A 26,661-nucleotide genomic window follows, 5' to 3' on the forward strand; every position below is an offset into this window, starting at 1 on the left:
TATTAAATAAAAACCCAGAGTCAGATATCAAGGGGGGGGGGGTGAAAGATGAAAGATGAAAGAAGCAGAGAAGCCAGTCACTAGAGCTCTTACCTCTACGACATCTCAGACCGAATTGGGGTGTTCCTGACTCTATGAACCCTCAGATTAAATGGAGGTGCTCCTGTCTCCACCTGCCTTATATTCCTGTCTCCTCCTCCTGACTGTGCTGGGACTAAAGGCCTGAGCCTCCCAATGCTGGGATCAAAGGTGTGAGCACCACTGCCTGGCCTCTCTGGTTAACTAGTGACTAGGTCCACCTCTGACCTCCAGGCAAGCTTTCTTTGTCAGAACACAACCAAAACCTCAGACCACAGGAGCCCCCTAGGACTGAGCTATGTTCACAGCCCACTCTCGGCTGTGTTCTTCATATGTCTCGGTGAATCCCCTCTCCCATTCCCGTGTACCCAGTGTCTGTATGCTTTCGCTTCTAGTAGCAAATGGAAGGCTGAAGCCACTTGGTATGTGTGCACAGGGGCAGGCATTGCCTGAGCACTTACTGCTCCAACTCCCAAGTGCCACCTCCTTAAGGAAGGATGGGTGGGGCAGGGGAAAGGAAAGCCAAGTTCCTCTGATTCCAGGTGGAGAGTCCCTGGTGGGATCGAGCCTGTCTGCAGGCTGCTGGTGTCCTCCACTGCACCTTACTCGGCTGTCCTGTCCACGGACTGTCTTCTCCACACCCTTCTCTACGTCTCATCTCCCAAGGGTATATTCGGAAAAATTCAAGCTGTGTGGCTGGAGCTTTGTGATGCTGCTTTCCGCCACTGGGGGGCGACATCACCACACTGCAGGCACACGCAGAGCCCAAGGGGGATAGTAAGAGTCAATTCTGCATTAATTATTTCCAAAATGTAATTCAAGTCCCACACTGTCACGACTTTATCACGTATGTCGTTTCTTAACGCGACGCCAGTTTGCTTCCCGCAGCCAGTAAGACAAAGAACACTTGAATGTTATTTAAAGCCTTTGAAATTTCAGCGAACTCGTACGAATGCCAGCCAGAGAGTAATAACCTACATTTGCCAATGTGTCATTTGATCGTGTAGTTGTATGAGACCTCGCTGGTACGGCATGGCCTGATGACTCTTGGGCCCAGTGGTTCTGGGAAGACAGCGGTCATAACTATTCTGATGAAGGCATTAACAGAGTGCGGGAGGCCCCACAGAGAGATGCGGATGAACCCCAAGGCGATTACGGCGCCCCAGATGTTTGGCCGACTAGATACAGCCACAAACGACTGGACAGATGGAATCTTCTCCACTCTGTGGAGGAAGACATTAAAAGCTAAAAAGGGTATGCACGGGTCTGCCTCCGAGTTTGCTTTTTTTTCTAGGCAAGCTTGTTAACGATGACACAGTGTTTGCTTAGTTTTCTGTTTCTAATTTCCCCTGGAAAATCGATTGATCTTCCCCTACCCCCTGCCCTTGGTTGCAGGTGAAAACATCTTCCTCATCCTCGATGGCCCCGTGGATGCCATCTGGATTGAGAATTTAAACTCGGTGTTGGATGATAACAAGACCCTCACCCTGGCTAATGGGGACCGCATTCCCATGGCCCCCAACTGTAAGCTGCTGTTTGAGGTGCACAACATTGAGAACGCCTCTCCTGCGACGGTGTCCAGGATGGGCATGGTCTACATCAGCAGTTCTGCTCTCAGCTGGAGGCCAATACTGCAGGTGGGGACCGGAAGCAGGGGGGCGGGGTGGTGGGGGGCCTGGAAACAGGCAGAGGCGGGGTGGGGAGCCTGGAAACAGGTGAGGCGGGGTGAGGTGGGGGCTGGAAACAGGCGGGGTGGGGGGGTGGGAACCTGGAACCAGGTGAGGCAGGGTGAGGGGGCCTGGAAACAGGTGGAGGCGGGGCTGGTTGGGGTGGGAGGCCTGGAAACAGGCAGAAGTCTGTGTCTCCACCATTTAATTTTGCTCATGTGTATCAGTGTGTGTTCAGATATTCATGTGTGAGTACACGTGGAGGCCAGAAGGTGGCCTCCTTGGGTGTTTTCGCTCAAGACATCCTGCCAGCTACACTTCTTTTATTTTTGCTACCATGTCTCTCAGTGGCCTGGAATTTGTCAAGTAGGCTAGGCTGGCTGGACAGAGTGAGTCTCAAGGATTTGCCTGTCCCCACCTCCCCAGCGCTGAGATCATGAGCATGTGCCATCATGCCTAGGTTTTTTGTTTTTGTTTAGTTTTTTTTTTTAAAAACATGAGTCCCAGGATTTGAACTCTTGTCCTGGTGCTCACAAGGCAAGCCCTGCCTTCCCAGCTCTACACTTCCTCAGTAAGCACAGATACTGTTCTCTGACTCCAGGCGTGGCTGAAGAAGCGCACCCCGCAGGAAGGCACCGTCTTCTTGGGCCTGTATGATAAGGCGTTTGAAGACACATACACCTTCATGAAGCTGAACCTGACCCCCAAGATGCAGCTGCTGGAGTGTAATTACATCGTGCAAGTAAGGCTCGCCTCGCCTCGTGCTTCCACTGCTCTTAGCCCAGCCGCCGCTTACAGGCATCTAGAATGGGAGGTTCCCAGGGGCGGTGTGGGTGTGAGGGTCTGAGAAGCTGAATTCCCAGAGGAGGAGGGATGAATTTGGAATCTGGTGCTCTGACTCTGGGGCCAGAAGCACCCTTAGGGCACGCCTAGAGGAGGCCCTTTGCCTTTTCAACGTGGGAAAGCCAGACCCAGTGGCAGGAGTGGGCTCAAGCCAAACGTGCATGTTCCCAGCTCACAACCCTTCTCTTCAGCCTGCTGAAGCCTTATCTTGCCCTCTAATGCTGTCAGGAAGGCATCAGGCAGTGTCTCGGGATAGTTCTGTTTTCCTTTCCCTTCCCCTCCTGCTTTTGATTTTCTTCTTTCAAATATTTTAACCCAAACATTTTAAAATTGAAAAAAAAAAATCTTATTTGAAATCTCTCGCAGTCTCTCACTCTCCTGGAAGGTTTAATCCCCTCTAAAGAAGAAGGAGGCATCTCCTCTGTGGAGCATCTCCATAAGCTGTTTGTGTTTGGCCTCATGTGGAGTTTGGGAGCCCTTTTAGAACTGGAGAGCCGAGAAAAACTCGAGGTCTTTCTACGAGGTCACGGAAGCAAGTTAGACCTGCCAGAAATCCCCAAGGGCACCAACCAGACCATGTATGAGTTCTTCGTTACGGATTATGGTAAGTGCGCTGAATCGTGGTTCAAACAAAATGACTTTGAGGTGAGAGCGAAGCCAACGAGGAATGTAACGACAAATACCGTTGTGAAAATATGTCAAGAGATAGGATTTTGTATATCAGCCGTGCTGGAAGCTGGCACCTTCCTGACTTCTTCACTTGGAATGGTCTCAGTAAAATCTACCGTGAGAAGCAACTCCTGGCTCAGCGTCTGCTTCCTGATGCTCTAGGGAGCAACATGGAAGCACACACACCTGACTGACGAGCCCCGCAGTCTGTCTGTGCCGGTGTCAGAATGAGGAGAGTGATCTGGCAGCGAGCAGGGCCATGCCTTTGTGTCCTGCATTCCTCCGGGCCCAGCTCACCTTCCCTTCAAACGAATACCCTTCAACTTGATGCCTTTGCCCAGAACCAGGCTCCGATTCTTCTAAGCCCCGAGAGAACAAAACGATAAACCCTTCCCCTTGCTTCCCATATTTACCTCCGCGTCCTTCCCAAACCTCCGGAGTAGCAAAGGTATTTTTGCGTTGAACGCATAAACTCAAAAGGATAAACAGAACAGCAGGGAAGGCAGCAATAAAAAGAATCCAGGCGGCAGGAAAGCAGACGGTACGAGGCTTTTGATTTAACACGCAGGACGCTGCTAACTACTAGTTGAGAAGTAATTTGTTGTACATGTCCCGGAACCTCCAGAGGACTCAGGAAGTGGAAACAGCGGGGAGGTGGAACCAGCAATCAGAGGGCTTGTTCTCAGTCTCTTTAAAGAAAAAGATTTCCTAGGTCTCTTTCCATAGCTACTGCTGGACAGCCGCACCCACCTGACCCTGCCAAGGGCTGAAGTGCGTTCCCTAGGCACTGTGGAGGGTGCGAGAACCCGGCCAATGGGAAGAGGTGCACATCCGTGTTTGGAAGGATTGGAACAGATGAATTGTACCACAGTACGAGTGTAGAGGTCAGAAGACAGTTGTGAGAGTTGGTTCTCTTCCTCCCACTCTGTGGTTCCTGGGACTGAAGTCAAATTGTCAGGCTCGGTGGCAAGCTCCTTTAGTCACTGAGCCATCTCCTGAACCCTCTCTGGTCTTCCCACTCTAAATGATTAGTGCCGTGATTAGTGACAATGAAATTTGTATGCCCAAGCATCTGTGCCCACGAAGTAAACCAAAGCTTTTCATATCTTGTGCTCGTAAAGGGCTCTCAGTTTGTGACTAGCTCATCCTTCAATTTGTGTGTGGGTGTGTTTGAATGCATGTGTGTATCTGTCTCTGTATATGTGTGCACACGTGTTTTTATGTGTGCATGTGTGTATTTATGTGCCTCTGTGTGGATGTATATGGGTGTGCGTGTGTATCGTGTGTGTATGCATGTATATATGTGTGCATGTGTGTGTATGTGTGTATTCTTGTCATCATCGGACACGAGCACTTTTGGAGAGATTCTTAGATTTAGAAGTCCCTGCTTCCAGACCAGCTGGCGTTCCAGTCTGGGTGTAGCCTCTGACATCAGCAAGTGGGGCTCAGTGTATGGAACAGTCCTTTTAGATACTGGGCAAAGGCAGAAAGAGAACCAAGTCATGAGAGAAGGCGGCTTCTAGCAGGTGCTTAGGGAACCCAACCAGAACCTCCAGGCTCATCAGGGCAGGAAGGGATGGATGTGGAGGAGGAGGCTGGGTTAGGGTTCAGGGTGGAATGCCACTGCAGAGGGACTTGCACGGAGAGGAGGAGCAGGAAAAGAGTGGAAACAGAATGGCAGATGCACAAGCAGTGAAATTGCACTGACTGGAAAATGACATCGAGCCCATGCTAAGAGGTAAACAGCAAGCAGCTCGAGGTGCGGGCTCCTTGCTTCTGTACCTTCCTGACAGTTACGGAGCAGCCCACTCTCAGAGTTCATCTTTTCAAGAGCAAAGAAACATTTTCAGCATGCTGTAGACTGTAAAACATTCAGAACAGGGAGACTTTGTAGCGCTCTGTTTGTATCTCAAAAGAATAAAGGTTTCAATTAACCCCAATGTAAACAGAAGAGCCAGCAGAAATCAATGAAATAGAAACTGGAATAGAAAAAAGATGGAACCAAAAGATGGTTCTTTGTAAAGATCAATAAAAGTGATAAAGCCGTTATTAGAGGTATCAGAGGCTAAAACCATAGGAAGATATGAATTACCACTGGTGGGCTAGGAGATAACCTCAGTCAGGGAAATGCTTGCTATGTTAGTGGGAGGACCCAGGTTTCATCCCCAGAACAGATGTAGAAAAGCTGGTGTTGTGTGTACGCATGTAACCCCAACCCTGGGGAAGAGGAGACGAGAGGGTGCTTTGTGTTCACTGGGCGGCCAGCGTGATTGGTGAGCCCCAGACCAGCGAGATCATCTGTCTAAAAACAAAATAAACAAACAAAAAATCCATGGTGGATAACATCTGAGGGAAAGTCACACCAGAGGTTATTTCTCTGACCTCCATACGCATAGACGCACATGGACAAGCACACATATGCACACACACGAAAGGAATAAATGAGTGAGCAAATAGCCATTGGCAAGAGCGAAAGGAGGAGCATTAGATAAGTAGATGTATTGATGTTTTAGGAAAGCATTTTAGTGTTTTGTATGATCTAAGTGATTGTTTCTAGCACTTGGCATTTGTATAGCTTTACATAAGCATCCAAGGACACATGTTGATGAAATTCTGCCTGCCGTGTAGGTGACTGGGAACACTGGAACAAGAGACTGCAGCCTTACTTCTACCCAACGGACAGCATTCCAGAGTATTCATCCATCTTGGTTCCCAACGTTGACAATATCAGGACCAATTTTTTGATAGACACGATTGCAAAACAGCATAAAGTAAGTGTAGTGAGCTCTTAGGTGGCCCCAAACCATGTAAGAAACACATTACCTCTCATCTACAGCATGGAGAATACATAAATCCCAACACAAGGGCCTGGATGGAGTGTCACTGGAGAGGGAACCCCTTCTGACAGTGGTTTCAGGTTCCAGAATGGTCTTCCTCTTTGTCTCCACTGATGAGGAATGTGGCTGTCGCCTTCCAGACACACTTCTGTGCCCTAATGGGCATGCAAATAGGCAGCCATATTCTCTTCCAGCACCCCAATATTGCTGTGTGCACTTTTCAACCTTTAGGCTCACTGGGATTGGTCTGAATGTAGCTGTGGCTGCAGAAAAACAATTGAAAAACAGTGTGGGGTCTACTCATGGAGTGGCAAGTAATAGGGAGAGCCACAGGGAGTTTGGCGCTAACACAGTGCGGCACCATGAGCCCTGTTCTTCCACTCTTGCAGGCTGTTTTGCTCACGGGAGAGCAGGGGACCGCGAAGACTGTGATGGTGAAGGCCTATCTGAAGAAATATGACCCCGAAGTACAGCTCTCCAAGAGTCTTAATTTTTCCTCTGCCACAGAGCCCATGATGTTTCAGGTAGAAGCCGCCGTTAGCTGTGGTGATATTAAACATGCTAAAGATTTTCAGGTGGTGGTTCCGGTAAAATGAGTGTGCTCTCTGTGTGTTTCCCTGGACATGTGGTTGAGCGGTTGGCATCAGCTAAGTCTGCTTTCTTTTTTAAAGATTTATTGATTGATTTTTATTTGCGGGTGTGTGTGTGTGTACATGTGTGTGTATGTGTATGAATTTATGCATACCATATGCATGCAGGTGCCTGAAGAGGCCTGCAGGGGGTGCTGGATCTCCTAAGATTGGCATTTGAGTTGCCGTGTGGGTGCTGTGAGCCAAAGGTGGCCTCTGCTAGAGCAACGGGCACTCTTGAGTTACCCTTTAAAGGCATCTCTCTCTCCATAGCTAAGTTTGCTGTCTCATGACTAAATTAGAAGCCAAATCCAAGTAGTGTATTTTGGCTGGGCTCAGAGCATATCAGTTTTAGTATATCGATGGTTAACCATCTCTTGATGCTACTTAAGGTGCATATTTAACAATTATGCTCGAACTTACCTGGTTCTAATAAATTCTATTCTGTTTTGAAAACATGGTGAGTCTTAAGGATGGAAATCCAGTGGCCATGACACACCACTTTCTTTTCTCTAGAGAACAATCGAAAGCTACGTGGATAAGAGGATGGGAAGCACCTACGGGCCCCCAGGAGGGAGGAAGATGACTGTGTTTATTGATGACATTAATATGCCCGTGATCAATGAGTGGGGAGATCAGGTATGCCTTAGGAGCTTGATGCAGCGGATGTGTAACTCCCCTGGAGCTGGGGTTGCAGGAGATGGTGTGTCATCTGAGGCGGGCACAGGGAGGTGAAATGGGGTTCTCTGAAAGAGGCACCCCAGCTGCTGAGCCTCCTTCCAGCCCAGTGTTTTTCCTTTATCAACCGCCTGCACATTGAGTCTAATCATAGTTCTCAACCTCTCTGTCTTCTCCCTTCTGAACCCATCTATGGTTTGGTAAGATCCTTCACGTCTACTTGGCATCTTGACTGCATGCCCTTTCTGACTTCCCTGCTCCATCCAGCCTTGCCCCAGGTTTCATCCTTGCTCCCTCTCTCTAATGACCACCTACTAGCCAACCGATCCCAAACAGAGCAGCAAGGCACCGCTTCTCACCCACCCACTCACTCACCCAACGGCAGACCATGATCCCCTTGCTGTCATCTGTCAACCCAAGCCGGTCCCCATTAGAGGACCTTGCCGATGTGGCCAGCATCTGGCGTGTCCTGATTGGCTCCTGGTGACAGAGCCAGCCTTGCGAGCTCCATCTAGCTTGAGTCCACCATGCCTGGCCCTTTGTCCCTGTTCCTGCTCTTTGTGACCCTTGCCCTAGGACCCACTGGCCGCTCAGTGCCCACCCTGAGGAGCAATCCTTGTGTGGTTCTTCATGCTTCTGCTCTACCTCAGGGCCGGAGGACCTTCGCAGTTCTCAGAGGTGGAGGCACGCTTCGCTCCGGCCTGCCTTCCTTGTCCTGGGCGCTAAACTCATTTGTTCCTCGAGGGATGTCAAGTCAGACTCGAAACAGCCCAAACTTATTTGGCGACGAATCGTCTGTAATTCAGGAATCAGCCGCCCCTATTCAACCTGTTGGGACTCCTGCTGCTCTCTATAGTGAGGCGCCCCTCCTGGGAGCCTTGCGTGCCATCTCCCTGCTTTATGTCCGCCGAAGCATTTATGCTACAGTATTTTATTCGCCCGTAAGCATACGCCTGTGCGTTTTGTCTCCCGCAAAGAATGCATGCTTCATGAAGATGGATTTTTGTGTGTGTCTAAAGAGAGCCTGGCACACAGTGGTTGAATACTGGCTGGATGAAAGACTGTTCTACTGGGGGTGCTTGTGTGTGGTCCCCTTGGAGATACCCAAACAGAATACATTTGAACACACAGAGTTGGAGCCTGGAAGGGAGGCTAAAGCCAGAGCAACCGCTTTGAGAATCTTGGGGATGTTGAGTTCTGGTGGTGTGGCGGGAATCGTGAGAAGTGGGGGGAGCCCTGGAAAACAGTTAAATGTGAGCGTGTGGGGGTGAAGCATGGGCAGGGAGTGATCCAGAGTCATCAGAGGATTCTGGAAAGACTCGTGCCTCAGGAACCACGGCAAGAGACTTTTTCTCTAAGGAGGAGGACACGTCAGCAGAGCTAGAGCTACAGAGAAGAGTCTGTCACCTCCAAAGGGAAATGTTGAGTAGTTCCTGGTGTCAAAGACACTTTGGGCCGAGGCCACTCCGTGTTCTGATATGAAGTGAGTGTGGGAGGGGTCTGGAATCAAACTTGTAGCTCTGAGCACTGTTGCCAGTGCACCAAGCATTTCACAGCCGTCCCCTAGCTAAACTGACTTGGAAATTTGTTTTAGCAGTATAAGGAGGGGCACCCTGGCCTCACACCAGATGCCGGTGTCATTTCATTCAAGGTGCCTTGCAGGTGATGGTCAGAATGACAAGCACACCTCCATGGAAGGAGTGGGATGTTCTCTGATAATCACATCTATATATTTTAAGGAGTTGTTGAGGGTTGGTGGTACGTTGCAGATAACGAACGAGATCGTGCGGCAGATGATGGAAATGGAGGGCATGTACAGCTTGGACAAGCCTGGAGATTTCACCACCATCGTTGACGTGCAGCTCATCGCGGCCATGATCCATCCCGGAGGGGGGCGGAATGACATCCCACAGCGCCTCAAAAGACAGTTCACCGTGTTTAACTGCACGCTGCCTTCAAATACTTCTATAGACAAGATTTTTGGTACGAGTACTCTAAATGCGTAATTTCCTATTGCATCATATAATGGATACAAACCACAGAAAAATTTACTTAAGAGCTACTCTTAAGAGTCTGTCTGGAATGGGGATGAGGTATCTGAAATGGACAGCTAAACACCAGCATTAAGATGACTGGTGTTGGTAGCTTGTTCTAGGACTCAAGATACTTAGGAAGAACCTTGTAGATGGTGGCCTAAGGAGGGAGGGAGGGGCGAGGAGGTGGCTTGCTTGGTAATGTTGGCCATGTAAGTCAGAGGACCTGAGTTCAGTCCCACAGTAGTCCCTGTGCCGGGTATAGAGGCAGGAGTATCCTGGGGTTTGCTGGGCAGCCAGTGTAGTCATTTTGGCATGCTCCAGGTCAATGAGAGAGTCTGTCTTAGAAAAGGTGTGTGGTACCTGAGGAGCAACAGCTGAGGTTGTCCTCTGGCCTGAGGACACACATGCGCACACGCACGCACACACACACACGGGAATGCCTGTACACATGTGCACACACATACCCAAGCATGCACACACACACATACATATACACAGACACACACATGCGCAAATACCCACATATAAGTATACCTGTACATACACACGTATGCACACATATGGGTATACCTGTGTACACATGCACACACACAGCCAAGCACACACACACATGCATACACACACATGCATACACACACATACACACACACACACACGCACACACACACACAAACACACAAGCGCACGCGTGGTAGAGGAAGCTCTGTGTTTTGTCAGGGCAATCTGGCTGGCGAGTGACAGTCCTTCCACACACGCCGTGAGTTAACAGTAATACCAGTGCTTTGAAGTGTTAATGAAATTCAGGTTATTGGTACCAAATTTGGCATCTATAACATGTACTATGAAAAACCATGAAATAGAGCATAGATTGACATGATTGCTTGATGTGGCAGGCACTGGAAATTGGAAGAGAGGCGGGGAGAGTTTCAGTAGAGACAGGAACAGTCTGTAATGTTTATGAGAAAACTGTTAAAGTTGGACCCCTGCCTCATGCCAAAGCACAGAATAAAATACATGTAGACTAAGGACCCAGCTGTGGTTGGCTGTTGGGAGGATTAAGCATGAGTCCGTACATGACCCATTGCCTCTAAGGATGGCTGGGCCCCTCTGACTTACAGTGCTCATCCCTGCTAGGTAGTCAATCTTGTAATGATTTATTCACTAGAATAAACACGTGCCCTGTGACCTTTAAAAACAACTGTGTGCCTTCCGTCTTATTTTCTCCCCAGGAGTCATTGGCTGTGGGTACTTTGATCCGTGCAGAAAGTTCAAGCCTGAAATATGTGAGATGATTGGGAACCTCGTCTCGGTGGGCCGAGTGCTGTGGCAGTGGACCAAGGTAATTGCAGCTCATTAAGAATGGCACACTTGGGGTGGAGAGAAGGCTCGGCAGCCAAGAGCACTCTTGGCTCTGGCAGAGGATCCAGGCTCTGTTTCCCGCCCCCTCATGGTGCCCACAACTGTCTGATGATCGGATGCCTGCTTCTGGCCTCTGTGGGCACGTGTACACACACGGTACACAGATATACATGGAGACAAAAACGCTTGTATAAACAACATAAAAATAAATAAGTCTTTAAAAACCTGACGAACTCCGTAGGGTACAGAAAAACCGTCCTCTGTGAGCAGGTACCGCAGAGAGCGTTTCCTGAGCTAGTGCTGTGGGTGCGCTTCGGACTGTCTGACTTCAATCAGCGCAATCTGCAGAAGATACTTGGGGGTGCGGAGACAGTTTAGTCAGTAAACTGTATGTTGTGCAAGCATCCTGAGCATCCATGTAAAAAGACAAGCTTGGCAACACATGCCTGTAATCCTAGTTCCGGGAGACAGAGACAAGTAGGACCTTATGGGGTCGCTGGCCATCTAGTTTTGCCAAATCTTTGATCTTCGAGCACACTGTGTCAAAATATGAGGTGGGAAAATGATAGACGAAAGATGCCTGATGTCAACCTCTGGCTTCTACACACGTGTACATACATGTATACACGCACCTGCATATACAGCAACAGCTGCACATGCACAAATTGCACACAAGAAAGTAGCTTATTTGAACCTGAGTGTGAACAGTCATTCTTCTTGCCTTCATGATCACCATTTCATCTTCAGTTTTTGTTATGATGGATTTTCATGTCCACATAGCCGTGTGTTTATAGGAAACCCATGTAGTGTGTGTGGTTTTGTCCATTCACCCGTCCATGTGCACTAGTGAGGTCGGCTGTCACTGGGCATGGTTTCCCCCAGTTCACGTGGTTCTTGGGAATTCGTGGCAAAGGGACTTGTTTGAGGCTGACCTGTGGTAGCACGCCAGGAGTTGGAGGCTGTCTCTCTCTTTACATTTTTCTTTTTTTTTTAATTTTTTATTTATTTTATTGAAAAAAAATTCCGCCTCCTCCCAGCCTGCCACTCCTCTCCCCCTCCCCTACTCCTCTCCCCCTCCCCTACTCCTCTCCCCCTCCCCCTACTCCTCTCCTCCTCCCCCCACTCCTCTCCCCCTCCCCCAACTCCTCTCCCCCTCCCCCCACTCCTCTCCCCCTCCCCCCACTCCTCTCCTCCTCCCTCTCCAGTCTGAAGAGCAGTCAGAAAGCTCTAGAAAAAAAAGAAGCAGACTCACCTAGGAGGAGTAGAAGACTGGAAATAATCAAACTGAGGGCAGAAATCAACAAAATAGAAACACAGAAAACAATCCAAAGAATCAATGAAACAAAAAGCTGTTTCCTGGAGAAAATCAACAAGATTGATAAACCCCTATCCAAACTAATCAAACGGCAGAGAGAGAATATGCAAATTAATATGATCAGAAATGAAAAGGGGGACATAACCACAGACACAGAGGAAATTCAAAGAATCATTAGATCTTACTACAAAAGCGCGTATGCCACAAAACTGGAAAATGTAAAAGAAATGGACATGTATTTACATTTTTCTTGAATCTACCCTGTTTTAAGGGTTCCTGGCTTTAAAATTTTTTGTGTTACTTATTTAGGAATTTATTTTTTTCTGACATCGATGCTATGATGAAAACATGAACTTGGTTTTGGTTTCTTTACCCTCCAGGTCCTATCTCAAATAGGATATGTGACGGGGGCTGGAGAGATGGCTGAGAGCACCGACTGCTCTTGTGGCCTTCCTGGGGTCTGATGCCCTCTTCTGGTGTCTCTGGGCACTGCACCCCTGTGGCGCACAGACATACACATGCAAACAAAACACATAAAAAAATTGAGGTGAAGGAAAATATTAAAAATAGGGTGTATAAGATAGAATAGTCAAAAAGACATTTCTATGCTTAATTTTTATCTGAGAATCAAACTGAGAGTATTAACCTCGTTTCTCATCTCCAGGTGAAGATGCTGCCGACGCCCTCGAAATTTCATTACATCTTTAACCTTCGCGATCTTTCGAGAATTTGGCAAGGGATGCTAACCATAAAAGCCGAAGAGTGTGACTCAATCCCCACCCTCATGTCCCTCTTCAAGCACGAGTGTAACAGAGTGATCGCAGACAGGTGTGCACTGCAGCCCTGAGGTTTACACACGTGGCCGGAGAAGCTAAATGCCTAGATTAACACTTGCGTTACCTTCTCAGATCCGTGGAGTATGGATTATTGTCTCAGATTGTGCGTGCGCACACACATGCATGTGTGCATGTGCCTGGTATCTTTTTCAACTCTTCTCCAGTTTTTTTTTGTGCCGCAATCTCTCACTGAATCCAGAGCTCACTAATTCAGCTAGGCTGATGTGCCAGAGAGCGCCAAGGCTCCTCCCGCCTCTGCCTTCCTACAGCTAGAGTGACAAGGGGCATGCGGCTGCTCCTGGCTTTTACAATGACCTTGGCTATCCACACTCAGGGCTTTATGCTTGTGCGGCAGCACTTTGTCCACTGAGCCATCTCCTTGGCCTGTGTGCCAGTTTTCTTCTCTCTCTCTCTCTCTCTCTCTCTCTCTCTCTCTCTCTCGATTCATTTATTGATTGTATATACAGTGTTCTGTCTGCATGTATGCCTGAAGGCCAGAAGAGGGCACCAGGTCTTATTACAGATGGTTGTGAGCTACCATGTGGTTGCTGGGAATTGAACTCAGGACCTCTGGAAGAGCAGCCAGGGCCCTTAACAGCTAAGCCATGTCTCCAGCCTCTGTGCACCAATTTTCAAAGAAGCTTGAACAGTATTAATGCTGTTTCCCACTTGCCAATCTATTTAAGACACTGCTCTGTCAGTTCACCCCACGCTGCTGTAATAGCTCCTCCTGCTGGCCCACCTCACCATTGAGAGCTGATACAATTTAGCAGTGAGTTTCAGCTGTGTATTTTCTAAAATCTGTAATCATTGCCTGGCTGGAGTCTCGTGTCACCCTGTTAAAGTTCAGTCATCTCTCTGAGATGCAGTTTCCTTCACTGTGGTTTGTCTGTGAAGCCACCAGGCTCCTGAGGTTAGAGTGGGAGCCATGACATTCTGGCACATAGGTGGAGTCTTCCTATGCCAGCCCCTCTGTCTTCCCTCTGTGGCACTGCAGGTCTGACGCGGTGAGGGTCACGTGCCTGCCCCTCACTGCCCTGCAAGTCACAGGGACCTGTTGACTTCACCTAAGCCACAGGGCTGTGCCCTTCTCTGAATGGAGGGCATAGTGTTTCCTGTCGTGAGGCAGGAAGGTGCAGGGTTGGGTAGAGAGGTCGCCTCTCTCTTCTGTCTTCTTTTCACTGCCCTGTCCTTTCAGGTTTATAACCCCTGAAGACGAACAGTGGTTCAATTTGCAGCTCATTCGGGCTGTCGAAGAGAACATCAGCCCTGAGGTTGCGTCAAATATTCTCCCCGAACCATACTTTGTGGATTTCCTCCGGGACATGCCCGAACCCACGGGGGACGAACCTGAAGACACCATGTTTGAAGTGCCCAAAATCTACGAACTGGTACTTATTTTTATGTCTTTGAGGTTTTCAGGAAACATTTTATTTCTCAGCGTGGATGGATGACGATGTCATGTCTTGTGTCAGCTAAGGGGCCATTGACAGTTGATGGCTAGAGTCACTTTCCTTCAAGGCCTTGAGAGGCTACCTATGTTTTAGGAGATGGTCCAACACCCGTGCACACACAGGCAGCACTAAATATCCTCAAAATGGGTTTCAAATCGAGAGATATGTAAATACAGATGGATGGATGGATAGATAGGTAAGGATAAACATTGTAAATTATATGGAATTCAAATGTTAAAGTTCTTAGATAAAGTTTTATTGAAACATAGTAATGTACACTTGTTTATATTTTGTCTGTGGTTGCCTTGCAAGAGCAGAGTGGAGTAATGGCCGTAGAAATGCTAAGGATCACCAAGCTGAAATAGCTGCTAGTTTAGCCGTTAAGGAAGTTTGGCCAGCCTTTGCCAACAGTCCCAAGTCAGAAAATGTCACCTTGAAAGTGAGTTGTCCAACAGCCTCGGTCCCTCGATAAAGCATTGAGGAATTGATGTGATACAACTTCAGTGAATTAAATATTGATTAAATACCGTCTTCCTATATTAATAGATTGGGCACTGGAGAGACGGCTCAGCAGCTGAAAGCACTGAGTGCTCTTGCAGAGGGCCTGGGTTCAGTTCCCAGCACCCACATGGCGGCTCACAGCCCTGTGCTGTTCCAGGACCAGGGTGTCTGACACCTCTGGCTCAAAGGGCTCTGGAGACAGACAGTTTGCAAAAGCTCATTCAGGAACACGCGTACCCATGAACATAAAATAAGCAAAAAGAGGTAGATTTAGCCGGGCGGTGGTGGCGCACGCCTTTAATCCCAGCACTCGGGAGGCAGAGGCAGGCGGATCTCTGTGAGTTCGAGACCAGCCTGGTCTCCAAGAGCTAGTTCCAGGACAGGAACCAAAAAGCTACAGAGAAACCCTGTCTCGAAAAATCAAAAAAAAAAAAAAAAAAAAAAAAAAGAGAGGTAGCTTTAATGAAACAAAACCAAGATTTCAAATGCATTTGGGGGAGGGGAGAAGATCACATGACAGCGCAATTATAAAGAGCAGGCTGAGCAAAAGAATAACGTAAAGTACAGTAGGCAAGGCTTTGCTCCAGGGCAACAAACTTGTGGATTTGGTCACATAAACAACATAAAATGTCTGTGTATTTTCGAAAAGCTAAACTATGAAAACAGAGACTAAAAATAGAAAACGTAAAATTTCTGTATATTTTCAAAAAGCTAAACTACGAAAACACAGACTAAAAACAGAAAAAAAAAATACTTGCTACATCACAAAAATTTGGACCTTACAAATTATTTTTCCTCTCTTATAGGTGCCAACCTTCGAATTTCTGTGTGAGAAACTCCAGTTCTACCAGAGGCAGTTCAACGAGATCATCAGAGGCACATCTCTCGACCTGGTGTTTTTTAAAGATGCAATGACTCACCTCATTAAGGTCGTGTTGACGCTTCCTGGGAGAGGTGGATGTTGTTAACTTAGGTTCTTAGGTAGATGTGCGGTGAGAGCATCCGTCCTACCGGGCAGCACCGAGGAGAGAGAGCAGCCATGGTTGAACCAGCTCCCTGTTTCTGAAAACGGTGAATTATTAAGAGCCCACTTCCATGTGTTTTCCAAGGGCAGATGGATTTCGTGCCCAGAACCCGTGGCATTCCGATTCTGAGTGCTCTCCACTCTCAGAGGAAGCCCCAGCAGCCCGTGAAGAAATGCTCTTTCTTGGAGTTCTGCTTAATTATTGCGTGTGCAGGCATGTGTGCCCATGCTCACAAGAGGCCCGGGAGATGTCTGTCATTCTCCACGTTATTCCCTTGGCAGAGGAGCTCTTGTTGAAACTGGATCTCTGGCAACCAACCATCTCTGGTGACCCTCCTGCCTCTGCCCCTCATAATGCCAGGGGTGTATGATCATTCCTGGCTTTTTACATGGGTGCTGGGATTTGAACTCTGGTCCCCATGATTGCACAGCAAGATCTCCCTCTCTCTCTCTCTCTCTCTCTCTCTCTCTCTCCAGGGTTTCTCTGTGTAGCCCTGGCTGTCCTGGAACTCACTCTGTAGATCAGGCTGGCCTTGAACTCACAGGCTGTCTCTGCCCCCTAAGTGTTGGGATTAAAGGCATGCACCACCACTGCCAGGCACATAGCAAAGACGCTTATCTGCTGAGCAATCTCCACAGCCCTTTTGTGGGAATCTTGTTGCCCAGGGATGAAAAGACACTTTGAAAAAATGTCAGCATTCTGGCTGGAGAACAGACTGGGGACAAACTGACAGGGAGGGGAAAGAAAGGCCCGTTGGACTGACGGAGAAAAAGAGCTATTTGTTAAGTTTTTCTGGCCTGACAAACCTCTCCACCAATGCAGTAATCCAAATCAAACCAAATTAGGAAAATGCCCAGGTTTAATGGATGCCAGGCTCTGGGGTGGCCCTTCAGCCCCCTGGGGAGGAAGACTGGTAACCGCGGAGAGGGTAAAGGAGGGTCAGAAAGACCACGTGTTTGTTCTGGGGGGCAGTTTAAATAGCCTGTGGGAGTGGTCTTGACTCTCCCTGGGGAGGGGTCACCGTTTGATGGGCTTTCTTGGAGGTGGAGTTTGAACTGAAGCAACCCCCAGGGGAAGGGGCTTGAAATGGAACTTTCTACCCAACATTCCAAAATGAATGCCAGGGGCTGGAGTGAAGCCACCAGCCAAACATTCCAGACTTTTGGATAAGGATGTTAGGGGCTGAGGTGACGCTTTCAACCAAATATTTAGAGGTAGCATGGTGTGATCCATCGATGAAAAGCTGCCAGACAGGTTATTCCCTTATGTGATTGGATGATGGAAGAGAAATTCTTCCTAACAGTGATGATGTCATGCATGGATACAGTCTCAAAGTTAGTGAAATTCTTTAGTGTCTCAAGGTTTGCACATGACACATCTAACTCATTAGTTACTAAACTCCTACCATGGTAAGGACTCGGAGGCCTTGAGACCCTCACCTAGGTGTAAAATGTGACGTAATCCATGTGTAACCAAAGTGTCATCAGATGTATCATGTTTTTAAAAAAAAAAAACCAGTAACTTTTAAAGGGGCTGGAGAGATGGCTCAGAGGTTAGAATCACTGGGAGCTCTTCCATAGGAGCCAGGTTTGGTTCCCTGCACCCACACAGTATTTTGACGGTCTCTAGCTCCAGTCCCGAGGGCCTGTCGCTTCTTCTGGCCTCTTTGGGCACTGCATACATGCAGTACACAGACAGGCACTCAGACAAAACATGACATAAAACAAAATAAGTAAAATCTCTTAAAAATAGATACCTTTATGGATACTAAAGGATTCAATGAGCCACCTGCATTCTTCCTAGTTGGTGGCGTTAGCATAAAAGACTAAAAGACGGCCTTTTTTGCGGTGTCTTCACATGGCCAGCATAAGCTCTGAGCCCCCATTTGCCTTTCATCTGAACTGCAGGAATCTGTCACAGAGAAGCCACACCAGGTGGGAGGGTAGCCCCCACAGGCTTTCTGTAAAAGTATCCCCTTTACTCTTGCTAATCACAGAAGTTTGATACTTTGTGAAGAGAGATGGCAGTATTCCTTGTCCATCCGTGTCTGTATGATTCCTTGTAACAGACGGCAGACAGTACACAACCAGCTTTAACCCTTTCTTACACTTTGTGTATCCTTAACATCCACAAAGTCTTAAAGAAATTAAACGAGGGCTTGAGAGACGGCTCAGAGGTTAAAGCTCTTGCTGCCCTTCCAGAGGACTGGTGTTTGGTTTTTATGACCCGCATTGGTTAGCTCTCAACTGCCTGCAACTCCAGCTCCAGCAGATCTGATATCCTCTTCTGGCCTCCTTGGGTACCTGTACAACACGTGCCCCTTCCCACACATACTCACAAGTAAACAAAATAAATTTAAAAAATAAAAGCAATGGTACATGCACGTAAGCACACAGAACAGTTAGGAAACAGGAGAGAGTAAAACCTACTTTTTTTTTTTTTTTATTTTTATGATGCAGCTACAGGTGGGCAAAGGAAACTGAACAGGCTGGAGAGCCAGCTTAGCAGCTAAGCATACTCGCTGCTTTTGCACAGGACCTGAGTTTAGCTCCCAGCAGCCATGTTGGGTGGCTCATTGTCATCCAGCACCCTCCTCTGACCTCTGGAGGCACCCCCTCGACACACACATGTGACACACACATACACAGATGTGACATACATGTGAATGAACACACAAATTGACGAAAGAAACTGAGTTAAATAAAACAATATGGCATGTTAAAACAATAACAAAAGCCAAGACATAGCATTATTAAGAATGAGTCTAAAGTAGTCTGGAAACACGTGTCAGACTTTGACCCTGTTAGTGCAAGAAAATGTAGACATTTGCACCCATTTTTCCTGATAAACTCTTATTTCAAACAATAGATCTCTCGAATAATCCGAACTTCCTGTGGGAACGCACTGCTGGTGGGTGTCGGTGGTTCAGGAAAGCAGAGCCTTTCGAGGTTGGCGTCTTTTATTGCTGGTTATCAAATATTTCAGATAACATTAACCAGGTGAGATGGGATGAAACTTAATGGCGTGTTATCCCGTAGTTAAATGTTTATGTTAAGAAACCGAAAGCTTTGGTGTATCGCTTTACCTCATTTCTTTTTTGAATACGTGTTACTTACTGTGTGTGTGTGTGTGTGTGTGTGTGTGTGTGTGTGTGTGTGTATAAATGTGGGCATGCCAAAGCATTCAGGTGCCTGTTTTCTTCTCCCACCATGTGGGTCCTGAGGGATTGGATTCAGGTCATCGGGTTTGATAGCAGGTACTCTTACCCACTGAGCCATCTTTCTGGCCCTCTATTTCTAAGTAAAATCTCATATATAAGAAGATTTACACAGATTATGGGTAAGTAGTACACCAACAGGCTAAGACCTCCATGACAGCACCAGTCGACATGCCAATGTGGGTGGGAGATATTCGTCAGACCCTACCCAGAGATGAAGAGCTACAGGCGATCAATGGCCACAGAGAGATTTGGTTTTTGCCCAAATAGCTAATCTTGCTACATTGAAGGCAAATTCCATAACACGTTTCTTCAACACCCATCAACCTCTCTGAAGTAATTGGTGTGACCAGGGTAGACATGTCTTACTGTTGAGAAAAGTCTAAATGTTTAAAACTCTTAAATGCCATATTCTGTGTATCTTTGAAGTATTGAAGATTATCTAACTGAAATATATCTCTGTATGTCTAGAAAACCTAACTAACATGACTACCGTTTGACTATTATAAATTACTTTCTATTAATCTGTAATTTTAATTATATATTATGTTTTTAAATGAGCTGCACAAACACAATACCTTAAGCAAGAGCAGAAATACATATATACACAGTGTAATAAAATCAATCTTAAATTTGTATCAAGTAGACCATGATCCATACCAATGCCAAAAATTCATTTCTATATCTTATAGCCTTGTTTTTCTTTAGAGATTGATTGTGAATATTAGCCGTTTATAATCAACCCTTTTAAAATGAAAAAAACATTCATAAACAATAATTTTGGGAATTTGGGCATTGTTTTCTCCAAACTACTTCCTATTATTTATTGGGTGCAGTATTTTCTGGGTTCCTGGAGACCTTTGGGGGGGTTTTGTTCCATCAAACCACATCAGCCTGGAAGGAATCCATAGATTCTCATCTTCTGTAGAAACAAAAGCAGAACCTCTTTTCCAAAGTAACAAATCCTTAGACTCAAATTTTGAAGTCAAGAAACCTTTAAATATATATATATATATATATATATATATATATATATATATATATATATATATATATATGTTGGTTTAGCTTAGCAGCCCTCAGTATCAAATGTCTTTCTGCAGTTAACTCATTAACAGTCAAACAATTAAAAAAAAATAGTATACACAATCCAGACTCTCTGTATATTTTCCATCTTTATGTGGCATTTTTATATTACTTTTACTGTCTCTTTAAAGACTTTGTTTTATTTTTAAAACTATTCTTTCTTAAATGCCTATACCCATTTTCTTTTTTCCTTAAGTCTACGTGCATTTTTTAAAACATACTATGACCCATTCAAAGGTTTATTTTTTCCTGAATCTGTCTTTATTGCATATCTGTAATCCTTTTCTGACCAGAAGCTCTTCTTAAAATGCTAAGCTGCGTGGCTAGGATGAAGGCTGAGGCTTTGCCTGTTGGCTCTGGCTCATCCCATATGGCAGAGGTATCTTCACCACCAGCTTCTATGAGCTGTGCTCACAACCCCAGCTCCAGGGATGCAGCATGTCTATGTCACCATTAAGCAACTTGTAGCACTCCGCTCACAAACCCCATTTAAGTGCTTCATAGCAGGGCCTCCCAAAAGAGCCAGAGCCATTTGTGCAACCAGTATGAATCAGGAAGCCTTCTCTTAAAGAAGCCTCACGGTTTTTGTTGCTAAGGCTAAGACAGGAAGCCTTCTAAAGGAGCCATGCCTCTGCTCACCACCAGCAAAAAGAGCCTGTTTGAAAATCTGGGGCTACAAAAAACTGTACTTGGCTCCCGTTTTTGTGAGTTTAGAAGTCCTCTTTTTTTTTTTTTTTAAATATGTTTTAGGTCTTATGTGGATACATGCCAGATAGTGGGCACCATTTGTAAACAGAAACTGCTTGTTCATTTCCTGGCTGCCCGGACCTGAATAAATCACACAGAAACTATATTAAATACAACACTGTATGACCAATAGCTTAGGTGTATTCCTATCTAGCTCTTTCATCTTAAATTAACCCATTTCTATTAATCTGTATCACCATGAGGCTGTGGCTTACCCATAATGTTCTGGCATCTATCTCCTTTGGCAGCCACTTGGCGTCTCTCTGACTCTGCCTTCTTTCTCCCTGCATTCAGTTTTCTTTTCCTGTTTTGCTCTATTCTGCCCTGCCATAGGCCAAAGCAGCTTCTTTATTAACCAATGGTAATAAAACATTTTCACAGCATACAGAGGGGAATCCCAAACAGTGTTGTAATTAATATAGTTTCTGCATGATCATCTGGACCTGGGCAGCCAGGAAACAAAGGTACAGTCTCCACTTACAAAAAAAATTGAGAGAGCATGAGGAAGGATGTGGGAGGAGGGGGGCGAGCAGAGAGAGAGGTGAAATGATGTGAATACAGTCCTCATGTATGAAATTCTCAATATGTAATTAGATAGCACAAACTATGTTAAATAGAAATTAGCTAAAATGTGTTCATAGAAATTAGTTAAAAATTGGGAGGTTTTAACATTTTAAAAGATAGACTGCTGACTTCTCTTGAGATAACTGGAAAAGCTGATGTCAGAGTCTGCCTTCCGGTGGCTGGCTAAGCCAGGGCTTTCTCCTAGAATGGAATCACAGAGTCTGCCTTCCGGTGGCTGGCTAAGCCATGGTTCTGTCCTTGAGTGGGCCGTGCACTTCTTCCAGCTGGTAGAGACTCCAGCCTCCAGTACTTCTTCCCTTGTTGGTTTTGAGCCAGATTCCTGCCTGTGTCTGAATCTGTGATCCCGGTGACACTTAGGTCCACCAGGAAACAGGTGGATAGAAGAAACCCCCTCTTCACAACCAGTAGCCCGCTCTCTACAGTATTTCAGTTACTTAGGCCAAATGACATAATGTATCTGTAGGCGCTCCCTGTATCTAGCCACTTAGTGAGCTGTGCACATGACTGCAATATATAATTTGTCACTGATTTTATTCATAATTTGTGTGACTTCCCCACCCCCAAAACCAAAGTCGTCCAGATTTCAGATTAGTTTTAGGTGTTAGGTGTATATTCCCTTGGACAGTATCTGCTGACTCGGATGGCTGGATAGTGTTCATGCTCATTTTCTTGTCCCATTATTATTTCCAGGTCACCTCCGTTAAATGCTCCACGTCTCTGTTCTTGAGACATACTTATTTTGAATGGTAACATGTAGTTCTTTATCTCTACTCCCTGTTTTTTTTTCCGGCAGACACCATTACTCAGTGTGTGTTGGAGCCAGTGCAGTTTTGCTCTAATTATTGTGGTTTATTACTGCGCCTTGCGAAAAACTGTGATTATATATGTTAATGGGTTACTTTTAAGTTTATGTGTTTGTGTGTGCCTGCTCGTCTGTATGCTCAAGATGTGTGTGCAGTGTCTGCAGAGACCAGAAGAGGATACCAGGTCCCCTGGGACAGGAGCTACAAGCACTTTTGAGCTACTCAGTGTGGGAGCTGGGAACCAAACTCGGGTCCTCTGCTAGAGCAGCGAGCACGCCTCACTGCTGAGCCATCTCTCCAGCTTCTCACATCTCTGAAAAACCACCTGCTGCCTCTCTTCTAGGTCCTACAATGTGAGCAATCTGATAGAAGACTTAAAGAACTTGTACAAAGTTGCCGGAGCCGAAGGCAAGGGCATCACCTTCATCTTCACGGACAATGAGATAAAAGACGAGGCCTTCCTGGAATACCTTAATAACTTGCTGTCCTCGGGGGAGGTGGGTCTCAGAGAGGGGCAGCTCCCAGTGAGAAAGTGTGGATGTGCGTGCGTGTGTGGATGTGTGTGCGCCCACATCTAGCTGTATGTATGTGGATACAAGTGCACACGTGTGAATTTGCATGTGGAACGTCCAAGACTTCCGTGGCTCTCACTGTGCTCACTCACCACCCACCTCTCTTTGCCTTGTTTGTTTTGGGCTGGTGTGCATGGGACCCTGGCTGGCCAGTGAGCCCTGGGAACTGCTGGACTCCATCTCCCCAGTGCTGGGACTGCAAACACTGCACCACTGTGCATGACCTTTTGTTTTGTTTGCTTGTTTTTCTATGCATGGCTTTTTATGTAGGTGCTGGGGCTTAAACTCAGGGCCCCAGTACCTGGATTATGTCACACCTGGCTTTTGTTAGTTTTTAAAATGTGGATTCTGGAGACGGAATTGAAGTATTCATGCTGGCAAGGCAAGCGCTTTATCAGCTGAACCATCTCCCCAGCCCCTAAATCCAAATCTCATTTGTGCAGGAAGAACAGGAACTTTACAAAAGTGGGGTTGTTTTGCATACATTCTTGACTTGAGAAATGAGATTTAGGCACACACGATGTAGTAGGTTATTTAATTTTATTTTTGTATTTGTGTGAAATGAAGGCTGCCTACCTTCATGTATATATATTATGCTTTATTTATTCCATCTTAAACACAGTTCTGGCCTAATTTTTACCTTCAGCCTGGTCCTATGCCTTATTTTACCACTCCACCTATTTGCCAGTTGGGAGTGTAGAATGGTTGAATGAATTTGTTTCCTGGAAGCAGGTGGGGTGGGCCTTGCTTTCCTGTTTCCCATGGCCACCCACCTTTTGTACTTCATAAGAAGGTCGCCAGCACTCAACACATAGCTGTACTAATGGCTGAGATTTATAGTGAGGGTGCCCAGCTGGGTCATAAGTGGGAGACTTTCTGGACTGTGGAGACGGTTTGGTCAGTAAAGTGCTTGCTTGAGGTTGATCCCTAGAACCCATATTTTATAATAATAATAATAAATAATAATAAAAGCCATGCATGGTGGTAAGTTCTTGGAATTCCACTGCTGGAGAGGTAAATCTCTGTGGATTCCTGGGCTCCCTGGCCTGCCAGCGTAGCCTACTTTGTGAGTTCTAAGTCAGAGAGAGAGATCATGTCACAAGAGTCAAGGTGGATGGTGCTGAAGAAAGACACTGAGACTATCCTCTGTCCTCCACATGCGTGTTCATACACACCAGCACACATAATGTACATCCCCCACATGGCAATACACACACACACACACACACACACACACACCACAGGTAGCCTTGGGGAACCGATGTCCAGGTGTCCTGTGCTTTCCCTGAGGGTCCATATAAAACCTGCCTTCCCTCCAGAAAGAGATGCTGACGTGTGTACCTCATGCTGTTTACAGGCTCAGGGAAGCCTGTGTGGGATTCCAAGTCGCAAGATCTTGTTAGAGCTGTCCACAGCTGCCAAAGCTCTGGACTCCTAGGAGAAACACAGCCTTGACCATGTATCGGCAGTGTTTGCCTGATTAAGCTCAGGGGAAACACCTTGTCAATTAGTAAGGGAAGAGTTAGCCCCAGAGCCATGTTCCCAGATCCCAGCCAATGGGAAGCCCCCAAAGCGCTCCCTTGGTAAGGGCAGGTCTGCGGCTGTTGACTCTGGCTAGCACACGGGTGATCGCTGGCGCTTGATGGGACCGGGGCTAAGTAACATGTCTTAGGAGTAGAGTTGAGAAGACCTGTCAGCCACTGGATACTTGAGAGCATTGATTGGAGGAGTGAAGGGGGGGGGGGCATTCTTAGAGTGACAGCTTCTTAACAGGGAGGGGGTGCACTGTGAATTGCTGTTGATTACTGTACTCAATAAAAGAGTCATGCTCTTGATAATGTCTGGCAAACTTGGCATGTGGCTGAGGAGCAGCAGGAAGGGAGTCTTGCTGGTGGTGGTGGGGATGGTGATGTGTGTGTGTGTGTGTGTGTGTGTGTGTGTGTGTGTGCATATGCGCGACAGAGAGAGCATAAGAGAGGGAGAGAGAGAGAGAGAAGGAGGGGGAACAAAGGGAGGGTGGCTAACCAGACTCACAGCAGTGGGAAATTATTAATTATTTAAATTGCACATCACTTCCTCACTTTCATGCCTGTCCCTCAAAGATCTCCAATTTGTTTGCCCGAGACGAGATGGATGAAATCACCCAAGGCCTGGTATCGGTGATGAAGAGGGAGCTGCCTCGCCACCCTCCCACCTTTGACAACCTGTATGAATACTTCATCACCAGGTCCAGGAAGAATTTGCATGTTGTTCTCTGCTTTTCCCCGGTGAGTCTTTGTTCTTTATGTAGGCGGAATCATGCATCTAACAGGAGACCTTCTCTGAATAGCTGTTTGGTCAAACACAAACCTTTCTTTCATGAAACTAAAATGATTTCTTCCCTAATACCATGCTCCCTGGACTCAAATCTCATCACCAGTGTAAGCCATGGAAGAATATATGAATTATTTGAGGCTGCTGTATAGTTTAACAGTTCCCAAGCTGACAAGAGACATATATTATTTGAATCATGAAGAATTTAATGACACAGTCTCACCCATCTATATCTCCAGTATGGATGTAACATCTGGACCATTCTTGACGGATTTTCCGACTTGGAGTATGTCTAGCTCACTGTGCTTACCAGTCTGGCAGTCATTTGTCCCATGTGGCTTCTTAAATTTTAGTTAGTTGAAATTATGTAAAATAAAAATCTGGTTCCTGGGACCTGGCAGCCCCATTTCCAGTGTTTCCTGGCCACGTGTAGTCAGTGGCTACCTTGCTGGGCAACACTGCTAGAAGCATACGTGTAGGACATTTACGTCCTCATGGGATGTTTTACTGCTGAGCTCTGCCCTGCCCCAGAGGGTCGCATTGCTCTCGGGGGTGGAGACAGCCCCGCTTGTCAGAACTCTTCTCTGTACCCAGTTGAGTTTCCCTCTCTCCTCCTGCCTTGTAAAATGTACCCAGCTCCACTCCCACATCCAGCGCTTCCCAGATACTTGGAGGAAGTCTCTTTAGCTCCCTAACTGCTTCCCTAGAGGGACCAGCTGTTCCTTAAGCTGCCTGTGTTTCTATGCCTGTTAGGGGCAGAGACTAAGGTCTGGGCAGCTCACAGAGGCCAGCCTTGGCCACCAGTACTCAACGAGCCAATGAAAGAGACAAACTAAATTTATTCAATGTGGTCACATTGGGAGGAAGGACAAATAGGCCCAGTGACATGCTCCTTCACTGCCCAAGTCTATCTTCGGATCCTGCCTGAGGTTTGAGTTTAGATAGAAGGCAGGATCTGGGTGGCCCTGTTAAGGTGTGGTCCTGCCCACTGTCATTGTCTGGGCTCCAGTCTCTCTTCCAGGGTGGTCCAACAAACTGTCGGGATTGTGTGAGGTCTCTTCCTGTGGACAAGCTCCTCTAACTGGCTCCAAGCTTCAGCCTTTTCCTTCAGGTAGCAAGAATGAGAGTCCAGGGGTATTCTCATTTCTTGGGGTCCATCGTTTCAATAGATAGCCAAAGGGAGCATTTAGAAAAATCTTTCCACCCGAGACACTTGTACTTGCTCCAGTGTCCAGGCGTCCCCCGTCCCCGACTTTGTGTCAAGAGCTCAGTTTGTCACTTTCCTCTTAGGTAGTAGCTCCTGGATCTGAACCCCATACAGTAGCCATTTTCCCAGGGCACCGCGCCTTCCTCCAGCTAAACACTGACTTGGTGTTCTGCTGCAGTCTGAGAAGGTGTTATTTAACCTTCA

The 26,661-nt window shown here is 46.8% G+C and overlaps 1 protein-coding gene across 2 annotated transcripts in view; it reads left to right on the plus strand.

The window, feature by feature from the left end:
- Dnah8 (dynein axonemal heavy chain 8) overlaps positions 1 to 26,661 on the plus strand; it is a 240,644-nt gene that overhangs the window by 111,689 nt on the left and 102,294 nt on the right. For both annotated transcript variants that reach the window (XM_041634704.1, XM_041634705.1), the window contains 15 exons: positions 1,086 to 1,332; positions 1,474 to 1,715; positions 2,347 to 2,487; positions 2,955 to 3,192; positions 5,886 to 6,028; positions 6,484 to 6,618; positions 7,240 to 7,362; positions 9,171 to 9,384; positions 10,667 to 10,776; positions 12,776 to 12,939; positions 14,146 to 14,338; positions 15,709 to 15,831; positions 18,796 to 18,926; positions 22,709 to 22,862; positions 25,040 to 25,204. In XM_041634704.1, the coding sequence (XP_041490638.1) occupies positions 1,086 to 1,332; positions 1,474 to 1,715; positions 2,347 to 2,487; positions 2,955 to 3,192; positions 5,886 to 6,028; positions 6,484 to 6,618; positions 7,240 to 7,362; positions 9,171 to 9,384; positions 10,667 to 10,776; positions 12,776 to 12,939; positions 14,146 to 14,338; positions 15,709 to 15,831; positions 18,796 to 18,926; positions 22,709 to 22,862; positions 25,040 to 25,204 (2,523 nt within the window). The remainder of the gene's footprint in view (positions 1 to 1,085; positions 1,333 to 1,473; positions 1,716 to 2,346; positions 2,488 to 2,954; positions 3,193 to 5,885; positions 6,029 to 6,483; positions 6,619 to 7,239; positions 7,363 to 9,170; positions 9,385 to 10,666; positions 10,777 to 12,775; positions 12,940 to 14,145; positions 14,339 to 15,708; positions 15,832 to 18,795; positions 18,927 to 22,708; positions 22,863 to 25,039; positions 25,205 to 26,661) is intronic.

Source organism: Microtus oregoni, unplaced genomic scaffold, assembly GCF_018167655.1.
Source record: "Microtus oregoni isolate MIOR12 unplaced genomic scaffold, Mior012 000046F_ref0000063, whole genome shotgun sequence".
Classification (NCBI taxonomy): Eukaryota; Metazoa; Chordata; class Mammalia; order Rodentia; family Cricetidae; genus Microtus; species Microtus oregoni.